Genomic DNA, 15905 nt, shown 5'->3' with positions numbered 1-15905 from the left:
TAGGCCCTTGGACTGCAGAGGAGAGTGTGCCTGAACTGTCCTTGCCCCACTATCACACTGATGATTATCTCAAATATCACCATAGAATCTTCGTCCAGTGACAGATGGAGATAGAGACAGAGACCCTCAACAGAGCAATGGACTGAGCTCCCAAGGTCCAGTTGAAAGGCAGAAGGAAGGAGAAGATGAGCAAGGAAGTCAGGACCGCGAGGGGTTGGTCCACCCACTGAGGCAGTGTGCCTGTTCTAATGGGAGCTCACCAAATACAGCTGGACCGGGTCTGAATGAGCATGTCATCAAATCGAACTCTCTGATTGTGGCTGACAATGGGGGCTGACTGAGAAGCCATTGATAAAGGCACTGGGACTTGTTTTTACGGCATGTTCTGACTTTTTGGGACCCTAGTCTGTATGGATGCACAGCTCCCTAGGCCTGGATGTAGGGGGAGGGCCTTGGACTTCCCACAGGACAGGATTCCCTGTCCTCTCTCAAGCAGGGAGGGAGAGGGAGGGAGGAGGGGATGTGGGGGAGTGGGAGGGAATTGGGAGAAGGGAAGGAAGTATAAATATTTGAATGGAAAAATTAAAAAAAGAAAGATATAATTGCACTTTAAAAGATATACTTAATAAACAGAAAGTGGTAATAAAGACCCATAGAGATAGATCACACAAGCCTGGCATTGTGATGCACACCTTTAATCCCATCATTCAGGAGGCAGAGGCTGAGGGAGCTCTGTGAGTTTGAGGCCAGCCTGGTCTACAAAGCAAGTTTCAGGACAGCTAGGGCTACTCAGAGAAACCCTGTCTGGAAAAACAAAACAAAACGAAAAAAAGAGATAGATTTACACAGTGCCTTATTAACTTTAAAAGGAATAACAGCTGCAGAGAGATATTGGATAGTAGAAAAAAACTGCTGGATTAAATAAGACTGTATATTTTATATTTTAAAGATGTGCTGACCTCAGAATGGAAACCAGGACATGTGTTGTATTTTAGAGAGATTTTGTTTTGATTAGCACAGGAGAAGAAAAGCTATGGATACCATCAAGATACAGAAGGATTAGATTTGAACAGGAGAGTCCTTCTGAACTTATAAAGACTAATAAATGCCTTTTATTTGGTCACATATGAAAAAATAAAAATATTATTTTTAATGATAATTTACCAAAGGTACTTGTAGGGAGCCGTCCGGAGAAATCGCCATTACAAGATGGCGCCGGCATTCCTGCAGCTTGGAGGTAATCAAGTCCTTATTTGATATTGCTGCGTGAGGCTGAGCGCCCTTTGCTTGTACATGCGCAATTGAGCCTTGTCCCTGGCCAATCCCGAGGCTTCGGGCATCAGCAGACTGGTATTCACCAATCAGGACAGTACCCGAGTCCCTTCAACCTATATAAGCAGATGCCGCTTGGCCTTCGCTCTCTCTCGCTTTCCACTCTCCCTTCAACCAAGAGGCTCCAATAAAGTGTGATTTGAGAAGAATCCTCGACTCATGGTCATTTCTTCCTTGCTGGTCAAGGGGTTCGCCACAGGTACTTACTGGCATGTAAAGAAAAATAGGTTCTCTTAAACTACATGTCTTAATTCCATGTTAGAATTTTAGACTGTAGATTATCATGTGGCCCACACCATCTTGGATATCAGGTTTTGAGTTCTTTTTAAATAAAAAGGATAATTTTGTTGTTTTGGTGTTTAAAATCCAGTTAAGAGATTGAAGATGTTTTAAGCAAATTCAAAGGGTTACTACAGTTCAAGCTTGTTTTCTAAATCTCTAAGGGTTGGAGTGACTTAGTGCTAAAATAAAACATTTGATCAGGGCAGTGATAGCCCAGCCTTTAATCCCAGTAGAGACGGACAGATCTCTGTGAGTTAGTTGTTTTCTAAATTCTTGAGTTACAGTGAACAAGGTGGTGGTCCATGCCTTTAATCCCCCCACCCAGAGACAAAATTCACGTACAGCTACTGTTTGGTATGTTTGCATATTAGAAAAACCACATACCATACTTACAGATTATTATAGAAACCCTGTACAGGATTACTAGAAAGGCAGACTAAAATTTGAAATGAATTTCCCTTATGACCTAAAAATAAATACACTTTAAGATTGAATTTATAGAAGGGGGAATATAGGGATATTTATCCACACATACCAAGGCATGCTTATTTCAAAATTTCAAAAAAATATTTCATTAAAAGATAATACTTTTTATCCTCCCCCCCCAAAAAAACATTTTGCCTTAGCAAAGATATAACCTGCCAACGAAAGGAACTCACCAAAGTTAGGGGCAGGGCAGGGTTTTGTTTTTGTCTTTCCAGGAGAATAAAAGCATCCAAGTAAGGAACCCAGAGACCACTGGACAAGTGAGACATTTGAAGAAGGATGGATTATCAAGAGAAAATGTCCAGGAAAAAGAGTAATTAGCCTAATGGTATAGTGCACCTCCAACAGGGTAGAACTTCATAGATCTTCCCAAATGCTTGTTTCTGCTGCTCTCTACAGACATAAGTGGCACTCTACTATGCTGACAAACAACCCCCAAATTCAGCTTTGAACTACAAACTGCTCAGGACAACTTTAGAGTGGCTAGCAAAGATGGTCCAGTCTCTCAGACTGTTCCAGCCAGGACTTCAGATAAGCCCTTCACTTTCCCATCACACAGAGTCTGGACAACAAATGATACAGGACTTGACCCTTACCTCAATTTTCTCAGGATCCCCTAAAGAGGCCATGACCCCCCCGGCAACAGGAAGCAATTTTAAAGAACTCAATGCTTACATTCCTGAGAGGAGGGGTGGTGGGGTGTTGGTTGTTTGGTAGGTTATAGGTAATTGTATTGTTTAGGCGGGTTGGTTACAAGTTGTCATTGATCAGGGTGAAGGAGGAAACCAAACAAAGTAGGTTAGATTAAGGGATTTCTTTCTTCATTTTTCTTTCTTTCTTTCATCAAGAGTTGGGAAAAAGTAGGGGGTGAGGGATGAAAAAAAGAAAAAAGAGGGAAGGTATAGGAATGATAAGATAAAGGGATAGATTATTCAATCTACTTTTAAACTAAAAACCAACTGTTAATCTCATTTTTTTTTTTAAATAGATATGGTCTCAAAAACAAAACCATAATGGGGGCTGGAGAGTTGAATCAGTAGTTAAGAGCACCGGTTGCTCTTCTGGAGGACCCAGGCTCGATTCCCAGGACCCACATGGCAGCTCACAACTGTCTATTAACTTCAGTTCCAGGGAGTCCAGACAGTCATGCAGGCAAAATACCCATACACATAAAATAATAAAAATAAAAATAATTTAAAAATATGGATCTTGGCTGGGTGATGGCACCACACGCTTTTAATCCCAGTCCTAGGGAGGCAGAGGCAGGCAGATTTCACTGAGTTTGAGGCCAGTCTGACCTACAGAGCAAGTTCCAGGACAGCCAGGGTTATACAGAGAAACACTGTCTCGAAAAACAAAACAAACAAAACATATAAAAGAATATTTCTTTAGCTTTGTGAGGTTCTCATCAGCAAAAAATTTTAATTTAGTTTTTTTTTACCTTCCACAGAAAGTTTTTGTCATGTGATTGCTCATATATGCTCACGTGTATGAAGGCCTGCCTGTGTGAAGGCCGGAGAGACCTCTTCCTCAGCTGCCACCCATCTTCTTTTTATTTAAAATAATTTTTTTCAAGACAGAGTTTCTCTGTGTAACTCTGGCTATCCTCGAACTAGCTCCATAGACCAGGCTGGCCTTGGACTCACAGAGATCTTCCTGCCGCTGCCTCTTTAGTGCTGGGATTAAAAGTGTACACCACTACCACCTGGATTTTTAAAAATAAAAAAAAAAGTTTTAACCTGATGTGGGATTTTCTTCTGTATGCTGTGATTACCATTGATAAATAATGGAACTGCTTTGGGCCTATAACAGAGCTATAGGAGAACAGAGCTAGGTAGGAAAAACAAAGCTGAATCCTGGGAGAAAGGAGGTGGAGTCAGGGGAAGCCTTGAAGCCGCTGCTGGAGACAGACGTGCTTAAACTTTACTGGTAGGCCATGACCTCGTGGTGATGTACAGATTAATGGAGATGGGTTAAATTAAGATGTAAAAGCTAGCCAATAAGAAGCTAGAGCTAATGGGCCAAGCAATGATTTAAATAATATAGTTTTTGTGTGATTATTTAGGGGTTTGAGCAGCCGGGAACCAACACAGTGCCCAGAGACCAGAGAGGGCATTGGATCCCCAGGTACTGGCATTACAACAGTTGTGAGTAGGTGTTGGGAATCCAACCTGGGTCCTCTGGAGATCAACCAGCACTCATAAGGATGTTGAACATTTTCTTACGTGTCTTTCAGCCATTTTAGATTCCTCTGTTGAGAGTTCTCTGTTTAGGTCTGTAGTCCATTTTCTTATTGAATTATTTGTTCTTTTGATTAGATTATGGGTTTTTTTTTTTGGTTTTTTGTGGGGGGGGGGTTGGGTTTTTTTTTGGTGACCAATTTCTTGAGTTCTTTGTATATTTTGGAGATCAGACTTCTGTCTGATGTGGGGTTAGTGAAGATCTTTTCCCATTCTGCAGGCTGTCGTTTTATCTTGTTGACCATGTCCTTTGCTTTACAGAAGCTTTTCAGGTTCCATTTATTAATTGTTTCTCTCAGTATCTGTGCTGTTGGGGTTATATTTAGGAAGTGGTTCCCTGTGCCAATGCATTCAAGATTATTTCCCACTTTCTTTTCTAAAAGGTTCAGTGTGGCTGGCTTTATGTTGAGGTCTTTGATCCATTTGGACTTGAGTTTTGTGCATGGTAATAGATATGGGTCTATTTTCATTCATTTTTTTAATTATTAAATTATAAAAGTTTTCATTTCAGCCCCTCCTCCCAACACCCTCCCACTCCCCCCACTCCCTCTCCTCCTCCCTCTCCATCCCCTAGAGCAGTCAGGGTTTCCTGCCCTGTGGGAAGTTCAAGTTCCTCCCCCCTCCCTCCAGGTCCAGGGAAGGTGAGAGCCCAAACAGACTGGATCGCCAAAATCCAGTATATGCAGAGGAAGCAAGTCCCAGTGTCATTGTTAATGGCTTTTCAGAAAGGCTCCGGGCCAGCCACATTCAGAGAATCTGGTTGGATCACGTCCTCGTTCAGTCCCAGTCCAACAGGCCTTGGTGAACTCTCATTATATCAGTCCCCTTGTATCAGTGGGTGCTCGCATCCCTCGCAGTCCTGATTACTTTTTTTATTTTCTTCATCCTTCTGCTCCTCATTTGGACCGTGGAGTGCTCAGTCCGGTGTTCCAATATGGGTCTCCGTCTGTATCGCCATCCAACGTCGGATGAAGGTTTCTTCTGCCCTTGCCTTCTTTGCTCACGTTCTCTTTCCTTCTGCCTCTCATTTGGACCTAGGGAGCTAGGTCCAGTGTTCCAACGTGGGTCTCCGCTTCCATCTCCATCCATCGCCAGATGAGGGTTCCCTCCTCCAATGGAAGTCTGCTAGTTCACTCTCTCTTGCTGGCCAGGAATGTGATTGAGCTGAGACAGGGCTTGCCTGTCCTCAGGCAGCAGGCTCTCAAAGCACCGGAACTGCCCCTGCCGGACTGAGCCCACAGCCCAGGCCCAGCGTGCAAGGGAGCAGCTCTGGGGAGATCTTGTGGCTCCAGAGGGGAGGGGGGGAAGAGAGGAAGGTGTACCTGGATAAAGGCTGGGACGGGATTTGCTCTATTTTCATTCTTCTACATGTTGATATCCAGTTATACCAGTACCACTTGTTAAATGTTTTTCTTCCATTTGACTTTTTAAAAAAAGGTTTATTTATTTATTATGTATACAGTGTTCTGTCTATATGCTTGGCCAGAAGAGGGCACCAGATCTCATTACAGATGGCTGTGAGCCACCATGTGGTTGCTGGGAATTGAACTCAGGATCTCTGGAAGAGCAGTCAGTGCTCTTAACTGCTGAGCCATCTCTCCAGCCCTTCCATTTGATATTTTTTGCTTCTTTGTCAAAAATCAGGTGTTCGAAGATGTTGTTTCACACTACTCTTTGACCCCACTCCCACTGCAGATCAGTGTATGCTCTGTTCTAGTCTTGAATTATTGGAGGATGAGATTCACAACCAGGCTACTGCTGTTATTGACACCCCCAGAGGTCTCAACATGCTTTTCTTTGATAAATTATACTTCCTTTTTTTTTCTACAAAAAAAATATTTTTATGTGCATTGGTGTTTTGCCTGCATATATGTCTGTGTGAGGGTGTCAGATCCCCCAGGGAGTGGAACTACAGACAGTTGTGAGATGCCATGTGGATACTGGGAACTGAACTCAGCCATCTCTCCAGCTCTTTCTTTTTAAAGAATATAATTGGTGGGGGCTGGAGAGATGGCTTAGCGGTTAAGAGCACTGGCTGCTCTTCCAGAGGTCCTGAGTTCAATTCCCAGCAGCCACATGGTGACTCACAACCATCTGTAGTAAGACCTGGTGCCCTCCTCTGGCGTGTGGGCATATATGGAGGCAGAATGTTGTATACATTAAAAAAATATACATAATTGGCTGTAGAGATGGCTTAGTGGTTATGAGCAATGGCTGCTCTTCTGGAGGACCCAGGTTTGATTCTCAGCTCTCACATGACAGCTCACAACTGTTCTCCAGATGCAGATCTGATGGCCTCTTCTGGCATTAAAAGTGGGGCACATACGTACATACAGGCGAAATACCCACACAAAATAAAATTAAGTAAGTTTTAGAGACGGGGCTGGATAGATGGCTCAGCAGCTAAGAGCACTAGCTGTTCTCTCTTCCAGGGGACCCAGGTTCAATTCCCACGACCCACATGACAGCTCACAGCCATCTGTAACCCATTCCAGGGGATCCGATGTCCCCCATACAGACACATCTGCTTGCAAAACATCATTGCACACAAAATAAAAATATTTTAAAAAAATTAAAGAGAATGCAACTACATTTATTAGTTTACTTCTGTGTATACGTATGGGCACACACAGCAGTCAGGATGCCTCGCAGGAACTGCTTTTCTTCTGGATCCTGGACTGAAGTCAGGCTGGCAGGTTTGGCGGTAGGTTCTTATACCTGGTAAGCCATTTTGCTGGCACCCAATGTTTCTCTTTTTCTTAATACAGATGCATTTCAGAACTGAGTCATAATGAAACTACTGAAATTTCCCAAGAGTAAGGATATGGTCAGTGGTTATGAAAGGCAGCTGAAGTGTAATTGAATGTTATGAATGGGGATAATCAAAGGGAACACATTGAAATGTTAGTGAATTTACAGGACATTCCATTGAAAGAGAAAAATTATTGGGGTCTGACGATATGGCTCAGCAATAAGAGCTCTCGCTGCTCTTACAGAGGACCTGAGTCTATTTTCCAGTACCCATGTCAGAAGGTTGACAACTGCGTGAATTCCAGCTCCAGATTTAACACCTTCTTGTGGCCTCTGTGCATACTGCACTCATATGGCCTATATATACACACACACACAGACACATTCAAACACATAACACAAAAGAAAAAGAAATTAAGAACTACTGTTGGGGGCTGGAGAGATGGCTCAGTGGTTAAGAGCACTGACAGCTCTTCTAGAGGATCTGGGTTCAATTACCAGCATCCACATGGCAGCTCACAACTGTCTGTAATTACAGTTCCAGGGGACCCAACACCCATGGCAAAACACCAATACACATTAAAAAAAAATTAAGAACTACTGTCTGTACTGTCAAGTTGCTTCATATGTCTCCTTGCTTAGAGATATCTCAACTGAGAAAGTACTGAAGAAAATCTAGCACCTTATATGTGTTCTTTGGGTGTCTTGAAGAGGCCATACCAATCCAGCTATAAATTCTAGATTAGGGGGTCACAAAACTTTCTCTATAAAAGGATTATCATAAAAATCAGACATGGAGGTGCACACCTATAATTTAGCATTTGGGGAGGTAAAAGTGGAGGAATCAAGAGTTCAAGGCACCCTGGGCTCCATTAGACCTTGTCTTAAAACAGTAACGAAAAGCACACCCAAGACAGACAGACAAGCAAACAGGTTGGAAGGCAATGAGGATAGGGGTACTGGCTGCACTCGAAGAGAACCAGAGCTGGGCTTCCAGCACTCAGAACTGTAATTCCAGTTCCAGGGGATCTAACACCTTTTTCTGAACTTGGGGGGAACCAGGCATGTACCTGATACACAGACATATATGTAGGCAAAGCATCCATACACATACAGTAATAAAGTTTTGAAGTCATACAAAAAGAAAAACAAAGAACCTGACCCGAACACCAAAGCCCACAATCCTCGCAGTGACTATGAAAACTGCGAAGGGACACAGCAACTGTGCAGTGACCAACTTCACCAGAGGAAAACAGTCACGACGGCATGTAAACAGATGGGCACAGCTTTTTACATATATGTAAACAAGATAAGAAAATTGGTAGCAATTGACAGCCGCTCCAGGTCACACGTTCACTGTTCTCTACAGACTTAGAGGAACAGTGTTTGGGGATGCCTCACCAGTTTCTGCATCCATTTAACTAATGCCATAGAGTATCTGCAATGGCTTTAGTTTTACCAAACACTACTTGAAGTCCGGTCAGGTTGCTAAGGACAGATTTCATCTTCTTTGTACCAATGAGAAAAAGGTTCATAATTCATTAAAGTTAATTGTTAAAGATTACTCAGTTACTGAAGCTTAAGATACTAGTTTAGTGCCTTCAGAACATATGGGGTTCCAGGGCCATGGAACTGTCTCAGCAGTGAGAAAAGGTACTTGGTGCCAAGCCTGATAATTTAAATTCCATCCATGGGACGAACATGGCAGAAAGAGAATGAACTCTAGTAAGTTGTCCTCTGACCTCCACACACAAGCTGTGGCATGTACCTATGTGCATACAACACACACACACACACACACAAAATAAGAAAAGCTACTGCTTCAGATTAGCAATGTCTGTAATTCCAACATTTGAGAGGCTGAAGTAGGAGGGACAGTGACTTTGAGGCCAGCATGGGCTATACAGCAGATGCTGTCTCAAAAAACCCAAACATAAAAACCAAAATCAAACCCCCCAAAAGCAAAACAAAGCAAAATAAAACAGAAAAACAACAGGTAACCAAACAAAACTCAGGGTTATGCAGCCTATAATGCTTGGGATGTGGTGGGAGGATGACCACAAGGTTCAAGGTCCATGGGTTACATAGTCCAAGGTCAGCCTGGGCAAACTCAGCCAGTTTGTATCAAACTGAAATTAAAAACAAAACAAAATAAAACAAAACAAAAAACCCCAGAGTTGTGGGGCCAGAGAGATGGCTCTGCAGTCAAGAGCACTGATAACTCTTGCAGAGGACCAGGGATCAATTCCCAGCACCCACATGGCAGCCCACAACTGTTTGTAACTCCAGTTCCAAGGAATTCAACTCCTCACACAGACACTCATGCAGGCAAAACACCAATTCACTGCTAAATCAGGTTCTACTTAGTAAGCGGTGGCAGGCAGATCTCTGTAAACTCATGGCTAGCCTGGGCTACACAGCAAGTTCCATGACAGCTAGGGAAGGCTACAAAATTGAGACCTTGTTCAAAACGAAACAGATAAAAGATGAAACACTCCAAACCAACCAACCACCATCACTGACAAAAAACAAAGAATCCTCCCCCAAAACAGAGGGTTCTAGATACAGCCCAATGGTAGAGCACTTGCTTAACATATACAAAGCCCTGGATTCAATCCCCAGCACACAATCAGAAACACCCCCCCCAAACCAACTAACTAACTAACCAACCAACCAACCAACCAACCAACCAACCAACCAACCAACCAACCAACCAACTAGGGCTTGGGAGAAGGCTCAGAAGGTAAAATTGCTTCTTGGGCAAGCATGGGAACACAAGTTTGAATTCCTAGCACCTACTTTAAGGTCAGATACACCGTGAGAGCATGTGTAATCCCAGCCCTCCTGTAGGCAGAAACTTCCATCTCAGCATCTGTGCCAACCAAAGAAAAAAACCTTTGAAGAGATCTTGTGGCCTGAAAAGAAGGCTCAGTCATAAAGTAGTAATGGCACTTACTGCTCTTCCAGAGGACCTGGATCTGGTTCCCAGCACCCGTACCTGTAGCTCACAACTGTCTGTCAACTCCAGCTCCAGGGGACCCAATACCCTCAAGCTTTGGAGGGTACATTAGTTCACCCAGCCACACACACATACACAAATAAAACAGGCTAGCTTTGAGCTCACAGACATCACCTGTCCCTGTCTCCTAAGTGGTCTAAGTGCTGGAATAAAAGGTAAACAAACAAAATAAAACCTACATAAAATAACAAAGAGATCCAGTCTAAAGGTGGAAGGTGAAGAATGAACTCCACAAACTCAGTGTATGATGTGGGCATATACCCACGGAACATGCATAAATAACGTATGCGCGCAGACACACACACACACACACACACACACACACACACACACACTACACACGATCCTCTCTCCAACTCAGCCTCGAAGGAGACACAATCTGTACACTCAGCTTGAATCCAGAAGTTAGTTCCTGGCTGTTGGGACAACACGGTGAGACCTGTCTCTAACAAAGTACTTGTTTTCAAGACAGGAGACGGCACTTTGCCTCTGTCCCTCACTGTGTTTAGGTGACAGTAAGAGGGCTTCTCAGGGAAGTCAATCTCCAGGCTTTATGTGCCTTCTGTGTTGTTCTTCCTCCAAGTCTGAAAAAACCTTTTCATTTTCCCTTTTTCTGACATAAGCTGAATAAATAAGTTTGCAAACTAGTGTAAAACTTAATTTTGCATATTCTACTTTTCCCAGATCTTAATTTTCATGTGCATTTACACAGGGTACTTACTATGTAGCTAAAATCATCTTGAATTTCTGATCTTGTCTCTAGCTTCTGAGCACCTCACAGGTACATGTGACCATGGCCAGTGAGCACTTTACAGGTACATATAAAAGGACTAGGTTCCTCAGTGCTGGGAACTCAATCCAGGCCTTTGGAGATAGGCAAATGTCCCTAGACTATTTATTTTTGGCAGTACTGAGAACTTGGGGCTTTATGAAGGCAAAATAGGCAAGAGCTCTACCACTTCAGCCCAAATCTTGATCTGTGTCTCTCTCTGTGTGTGTGTGTGTGTGTGTGTGTGTGTGCTGGCGGAGGCCGGAGGTCAGTATCAGGATATACTTACTTTTTTCAATTACTTAGCTCCGTTTTATAAGATAGTATTTCTTTGAAATTGGGAGTTCATTGAATGGGCTGGACTGACGGGCTGGCCAGGATCCTCCCACCAGCTTCCACAGTGCTGGAATTACAGTCATGTGACATCTTGCCCAGCTTTTTACAGGGCACTAGCTGTAGATCTAAACTTAGCTTCAACCTTACCAACTGAACCAACCTCTCCCCTCCACACCTTAAATTTAAGACAGTGTTACTCTGTAGCCCAGGCTAGCTTTGAGCACAGCTCCTGCCTCAATCTCCAAGCACTGAAATTACACGTGAGCCGCCATGCCCAGCTTCAGACTTTAAATTGTAACACAAATGCTCTGTGTCCCAAGGGGACTTCAGAAATGACATCTCTAAAGAATGACTTGCAAGGTTGAGAGGTTCTGCAGTTTGAAAATAATATATTCTAAAAATTACCACTGTTTTTGTCATAATATTTATTTTGAAATTCCAAATAATACTAAAAAGGGTATGAACTTTAATATATATATATATATTAAAAAGAGTGTAAGTAAAAACTAGAGAAACATCGTCCCAGCCTTGGCAGAACATGACAGTGACTTTTGCTACTGCACCGCTGTGACTCAGGATCAGATGCGGATGGCACAGCTTTTACACAGCTTTAACACTTTGATTATAAATTGCTTTCAAAAGTAATTTATTTGGACTTTCCATATCCTTTAATGAACTGTAAATATATTAACAGGAAAGACTTTCCCCCCAAAGACTATACAATTTCTGAAATAAGTCAGGAAAAGCAAAAAGGAGACACAAAAGTACATTGTTTCAATGCAAACAGAACACACACATCACACCCACACCTGCATTTCCCAAAGAAAATGGGCAGTCTGTTATCTGTTTCAGTGAAGACCTATACCGTACTCTGGCAGAGACTTTCAAACTGTTTTGTTTGTTTTTTTTTTCAAAGAGAGTGTTTTAATAGACTAAACACTGGTTATCACTGAGTTTTTGTTTAAGGTACAACAGCAGCATGGTTCAAATGTTACTTGCAGTTCTTGGATAAAATAAAAAATTTTAAGTAACGAAACACAGAAAGAGTTAAGAGACCACCTTTCATCGTTTTGAGTACCATCTGTTCTCCTGAAAAAGCATTCTAACCTTCTAAAATCCTGGTGTGACAACCATTTCCACAGGAAAATGAAATCCAATGCTCTAATATACTCTGGGCAAGCGTGTGCATTTATATGTGTACATATGTGTGGGTGTGAAGAAACGACAGCGAAATACTAAGTATTCTTAATTCCCTTCAACGCATTGCCTGAAATTTGAAACAAACATCTGGCTTACCAAAGTGTGTTTCTGGTTGTTTGATCCCCATTCTTTGAAAAGAAAAGAAGAAAACAAAATAAAGCAACCCAGAAAAAGACAGACAGAAAAAGACCCTAAGAAAAGAAGTGGCTACCGTGTGGAAATAAGGCTTTGACACTGAAATGTTAAAAGCAGGTGTGAGGAACCATGGAAGCTGGCCAAAGTGTCTGTGACTGTCTCATGAGCCAGCCACTGACACAACTGGCCCTCTATCCTTTGTTTCAAAATTCAGTACCAGAAAGTCCTCTGGCACAGGACAGAAGTTCCAACTAAAAACAAGGTAATTACACTTCAGCAAATTAAGTTCTGTACTTAGCTTTCTCTAGGTCTGCAACAGAACTCAGGGGAAATTTTTCTATGAAATGCTAGATCTGATAATGTAATATATTTATGTATATAGCTGGCTTATGATTTGCTAATTAAAAAAATAAATGAAAATTAAATTTTACATAACGAATGAATAGTATGTTAGAATGGAAGTGCTAGCCTTTGGGAATTAATGGTATTCACTCATTCCCAACTTTTCATTTTCCTCATAAATTATTTCTTTGTAGACAGTACACACACATAGATTCAGGCAGGAAATTATCTTAAAGGCTCCTCTGGCACCTAATACCCAATCCAAGACTTTGACTTGAATTAATAATGGTATCTAATTCACATCTGGATGAGAAGATTATGTAACTGATAGGAAATGACCGAGTCTACAGGCTAAAACATTTTTTTCACATCTTTTGTAATCCACCTTATTTCACAGCTCAACTACCAACTACAAGTAACCAGTGGGTTAAGGTTCCTTCATCAAATTATCCAAAATAATAACTATAGGCCTGTAACTCATAAGAAACTATAATTTGTTATATTCTGACATTGGCACTTAATAAAATGTTAACTAAAGTTTCTCTAAAATTTTCAATACATTACAATAAAGGAGATACACAATTTAAGACTTCTTAAATCTGTTACTGTGAAATTCCAATAATTCCCATTTTATATGCATAATTAGATCTTTAAAACTGTGGTCATTCCCCAAACACAACAATCCATATTATGATGAACTCAGGAAAGAATCTGTCTCGTTCTTACAAAACTTTCCCTACGCTACAGCTTCTGGTGACTCACACTATTGACAAAGACATGAAGCGAGAGCTGAAAAGAATGCAACTGACCTCACAAAGGCCACCACACATTCCTGCACTCTATTTTCATCCCGAGAGAAGACGCAGACTCACGTTAGGTACAACTCCAATTAAGGCTTCTCTACCACCATCTCCAGTCTCTCTGCTGTTCTCATACTGATTCTTCTAATAAACCTAAGTGGTTAAGGGCCTGGTTTTGGCTTTTCAGCGGGGAACCACTCCATCATCTGTGAATGTTAAAGGCGATCCCACAGAGCTCAAAGAGAAGAGGCAGTATCTTAAGACCAACTTTAAAAGTTTGCAATACCAAGACAACAATGATCAACACTTTGAAGATGAATAAATTAGAATTCTTGGTTAGACATTAAAGCATTCTTGCCAAGAATAAGTGTACACTGTATGGAGGGATATTTGACTCCTACATATGAGTCCCAATAGGCCCATTACATTTGTTTATAGGAGACACTCCAAACTTAAGGTAAGTTATGTTCCTTGGCAATGAATTTACTCTGTTATAGGCAATGTCTTTTATTGTTCCATCTGGCACTTGCTAACACCATTCTTGAAGAACCTAAAAATGAAGGTCAGTCACTCTGTTTATCAGGAACAGAACCAAATAAAAAACAGAATTTTGGAAAAATGACCAGAAATTCTGGTTCATCACCATTTCCATATCTAATGGTTCCTTCAAGATAAAAACATAACTCTTCCTTCCATGATAGCTTTTCAACTAAGGGAGACTAAAGAAAAAAAGAAAAAGTTCCCACCCTTCCCCCCAAATTGTCATTCATACTGGTAAAAGAGCCAGTCTTGTTAGCAGCTAAATATTGCACTGCCTTTCATTCTGTGTAGTCAGGGTCCAATGAAAGTGGCACACTCATGGTCTGATGATGAACGATGACAATGCCGGCTCGTGAGTTAAGACTCAGTATATGGAGGGACAAGAGACGTGTCAGCAGTTGCCATACATCCAACACTAAAGTCTCATTTCCAGAACTTAAAATTCATCACTTTCAGCTGCATGAAGCTGGGTGTCATCTGCATCTGTCATGCTGCTTTCCTGGGATTCATCTGTTCCCACTATAAAAACAGAACAAAAACAAGCTGTGGGACAATTACTTCTTAGTGGTTCATGAAAATAAGGAAAATTTCATTACATTCAGAGATGAGACCCCACAGACCACAAAACTACTAATGCTACCTAATAAAACACAGACACACACCCCTGGTTTCAAGACAGGGTTCCTCTGTATAGTCCTGGTTCTCCTGGAACTCACTCTGTAGATCAAGCTGGCCTTGAACTCAAGAGCTCTACCTGCCTCTGCCTCCCCAGTGCTGGGATTAAGGACATGCGCCACTAGGCCCAGCTTCAAGTTCTATATTGTATGGCATGCCTGGAAGTTAAACTTACTGTATTTAACCTTTTAAAATAATGATTTAATTGTTCTTTGGGCTCAACTTGAACTTATTATGTAGCCAAGGGTGACTTTCCACTTCCAATGCTCCTCCTGTATTCACCTGCTGTGCAAGGATTATATACACGAACAGTGTAATATTGGCTTTATAAAGTTCTGGGATCAAACCCAGGGCCTTGCCCATACTATAGACAAGAACTTGACTAACAGAACAACTTTCCAGCCCCCCACCCCCACCCTGCTTCCTATTAACCCTGTATTCCTACAGGGTTAGAAATAGCTCTGCAATTTAAAAACAGCTACAGCAGTGATGTGGGAAGTCTTTCTGTATTTCTGTTGTTTTTATTGGTTAATGAATAAAGAAGCTGCTTTGGCCTGTGATAGGGTATAATAGAGCTAGGTGGGGAAGACTGAACTGAATGCTGGGAGGAAAAAGGCGGAGTCAGGGAGTAGCCAAGGAGCCAAAGGCACAAGCTGCCAGGTGGAACCTTGCTGGTAGGCCACAACCCTCATGGTAAAATATAAAATAATAGAAATGGGTTAACCAAAGATATAAGAGCTAGCTAGAAATATGCTTAAGCTATTGGCCAAACAATACCGCAATATAGTTTCTGTGTGATAATTTTGGGAGTTTGGGTGGCTGGGAAATGAATGAGCAGCTCCCCTCAACACAGCAGCAACATCAAAACAAGCTAACATCCCTGCTAACTCCTAACTGACTAACTTATGGACAATCCCTGATAGCACACAGAAGCATGGAGTAGAACCTTCAGCTTAAAAGAGCAGTACTGGGATAATAAAATTTTACTTAAAGATGTT

The 15905-nt window shown here is 41.8% G+C and overlaps 1 protein-coding gene across 8 annotated transcripts in view; it reads right to left on the bottom strand.

The window, feature by feature from the left end:
- Nucleotides 1–11844: 11844 nt before the first annotated feature.
- Cdc27 (cell division cycle 27) overlaps nt 11845–15905 on the bottom strand; it is a 56540-nt gene continuing 52479 nt past the window's right edge. For 4 of the 8 annotated variants that reach the window (XM_048445919.3, XM_048445921.3, XM_048445918.3 and 1 more), the window contains exon 19: nt 11845–14775. In XM_048445919.3, coding sequence (XP_048301876.1) covers nt 14669–14775 — 107 coding nt within the window. In that variant the 3' untranslated portion in view covers nt 11845–14668. The remainder of the gene's footprint in view (nt 14776–15905) is intronic. The other 4 variants (XM_048445922.3, XM_048445923.3, XM_048445926.3 and 1 more) reach the window with 1 other exon arrangement.

This window comes from Myodes glareolus, chromosome 9, assembly GCF_982192425.1.
Source record: "Myodes glareolus chromosome 9, mMyoGla1.1, whole genome shotgun sequence".
In the NCBI taxonomy this organism is placed as follows: domain Eukaryota; kingdom Metazoa; phylum Chordata; class Mammalia; order Rodentia; family Cricetidae; genus Myodes; species Myodes glareolus.
Note: the sequence above shows the minus strand (reverse complement) of the source record. Positions and strands in the feature narration are given on the sequence as shown.